This window comes from Octopus bimaculoides, chromosome 11 (genome assembly GCF_001194135.2).
Source record: "Octopus bimaculoides isolate UCB-OBI-ISO-001 chromosome 11, ASM119413v2, whole genome shotgun sequence".
NCBI lineage: Eukaryota > Metazoa > Mollusca > Cephalopoda > Octopoda > Octopodidae > Octopus > Octopus bimaculoides.
In genome coordinates this window covers 8525365-8527814 of record NC_068991.1, presented here as the reverse complement: position 1 = coordinate 8527814, position 2450 = coordinate 8525365, and the positions used below count along the sequence as shown (strand labels likewise).

Genomic DNA, 2450 nt, shown 5'->3' with positions numbered 1-2450 from the left:
CATAGATACGAGGCTTCAGCTTTTTTTTTGGGGGGGGGGAGATATAATTGATCGGATCAACCACCCACCTCAAGCACCTTACTGGTATGTATTCAATCAGCAAAGTTTGAATTTAGAACCCAAAGTGACTCAACTGAATACAAGACATTTTGTCCAACATTGCTGATCTGACATTAAGCAGCCTTGTAGTACAAAAACAACAACAACAACAACAATAACAAAAATTGCATAATCCTTTCTACTATAATCACAATACTCAAATTTTGGGAGAAGACCCCAGTGCTTGACTGGTACCTAATTTACTGACCCCAAAAGGATAAAAGGCAAAATCAACCCCAGTAGAATTTCAACACAGACTATAAAGCCTGAAGACATCTCATAAAGTATTTCACTTAGCATGCTAATGATTCCACCAGCTTGTTGCCTTAATAATAATAACAATAATCATTTCTAGTGTAGGCACAAGGTCTGAAACTTGGGAAGAGGAGTCTGGTCGATTGCATCAACGACAGTGCTCAACTGGTACTTATGTTATTGGCTCTGAAAAAATAAAATGCAAATATAAAGATGGACAAAATACTTCTAAGCATTTTTTTGTCTGGAGTACTAATGGTTCTGCCAGCTCATCATCTTAATAATAATAATAATAATAATAATAATAGTCCTGTACTGGCTAGACAAATCTGATCTGTAGTAGTGGTAAAACTAGAAAGAAGTAAATGGGAGAAAAAAAAATCAAACATTAGTGCAAATAAATGCAATTAAGTGTCAATAGAAGGCTGGAGAAAATATTTGTCATGCTTGAAAGAGGAAACAAAGTCGTGGTTAATTTGAGGTTTTTACCCACAGCTGAAAACTTCTGTTTTGGCACCAGTTGTTAATCTTAGCAGTGTTGCACTCCTCCGGTCTGATAAAACAGACAGATAGACAAGAAGTGAAAAAAGAGAGAAATAAGAAAAGAGAGATTTCTTTTAATAAAGTTCAAATGGTGGTGGTGGTGGTGGTGGTGGTTGTAACAGACAACAATAGACAAGAAAGAAGGAGATCTACAAAAGGAAAAAAACAAAACTACATGTGTATATATACAAATATATTATTTAAAAGAGTTCCAACTCTGTCTGTTTTTTATATTTATAAAATTAATGTGGGATATAGAATATGGAATATATAATATAAATAGTAAAATGAAATGAAGTATTGAATGTCTTATTGAATAAATGAAATATTCAGTATATTGTAGGTACACAAGATCTTCAGGCAAGTTATGAGCAATAACTTGTCTGAAGATTCTGCGTGCATACAGGTGGAATTCAGATTAACAAGCAACTGCTTCAACCAAATATACATATATTTATATCTAAAAAGAAGGGATTCTGTAAGTGTAACAGAGTTGAATCATGAATGAATCCATGATATTCCTATATATGTGTGTGTGTGTGTGTGTGTGTGTGTGTGTGTGTGTGTGTGTGTGTGTGTGTGTGTGTGTGTGTGTGTGTGTGTGTGTGTGTGTGATTAGGGGACTTAGTTTTCTCCATTATTTATCTTCATGTAATATACAATTCTATCATACAATGCTAAGCTAAATATACATAGTGATGTAAAATTTATGTATTAATTTTGAATGTTGAAATGAATAAAACCACATTATTATGAAATATTATGAAACAGCTGTTACCATATATAAATCACATTGAGATGATAAATCTGTACTCACCTCTCTTACCTCCTATTGTATTCGTAAATTTAGATTACTTTTTTTTACTGTAGTGTATTATAAAATTATTTGCTTGTAAGCTTAAAATAGGATTTTATTAATCATATATTATTGAAAATCCATTCATAAATAAAGCACAAAACTGGGAATAGTTATTATCAGTTTAGCCTAGAAACAAGTATATTTAGCCTAGCCTAGCCTAGAGACAAGTTAATTTGACTTAAGTCTTGTCTCCTGGAATTAATGACATAGGGTGAGGTATGCTTGTATATATATATATATATATATATATACACACACACACACATATATACATGTATATGTATGTATACATACATATATACAACAAGAAAAAATAATATTTATCTCTTTTTATAGAAACAAAAGGGTTTATAGAACAGCAAAAGAAGTGCTCAAATATAAATGAGATGAAGATAAAGAAGCATTGGTTATAGCAGGGGTTTTCAAACTTTTTGACTTGCGGACCCCTTTATATTTCAGGCTTTACCTTAGGGACTCCTTATAAACGCTTATGAAATTTACACATAAATATTTGCTTAAAATAACATATTTTTACATTTATTTATTTAACAGTATTTAACAAATAGGTTTATTGTCAATTAAAAGATTTTGATTAAAAAACATATATAAAATCAAATTGCCCATAAAAAGTATTTGCTGTCCACGGACCCCCTGTCTTGTCCTTGCGGACCCCTTGTGGTCCGGGGACCACAGT

At 32.0% G+C, this 2450-nt stretch overlaps 1 protein-coding gene across 1 annotated transcript in view; it reads right to left on the bottom strand.

Annotated features, from left to right (window-relative positions):
* LOC106880886 (L-asparaginase) overlaps positions 1–2450 on the bottom strand; it is a 31509-nt gene that overhangs the window by 18103 nt on the left and 10956 nt on the right. The window contains exon 3 of the mRNA XM_052971506.1: positions 848–907. Within this exon, the coding sequence (XP_052827466.1) occupies positions 848–907 (60 nt within the window). The remainder of the gene's footprint in view (positions 1–847; positions 908–2450) is intronic.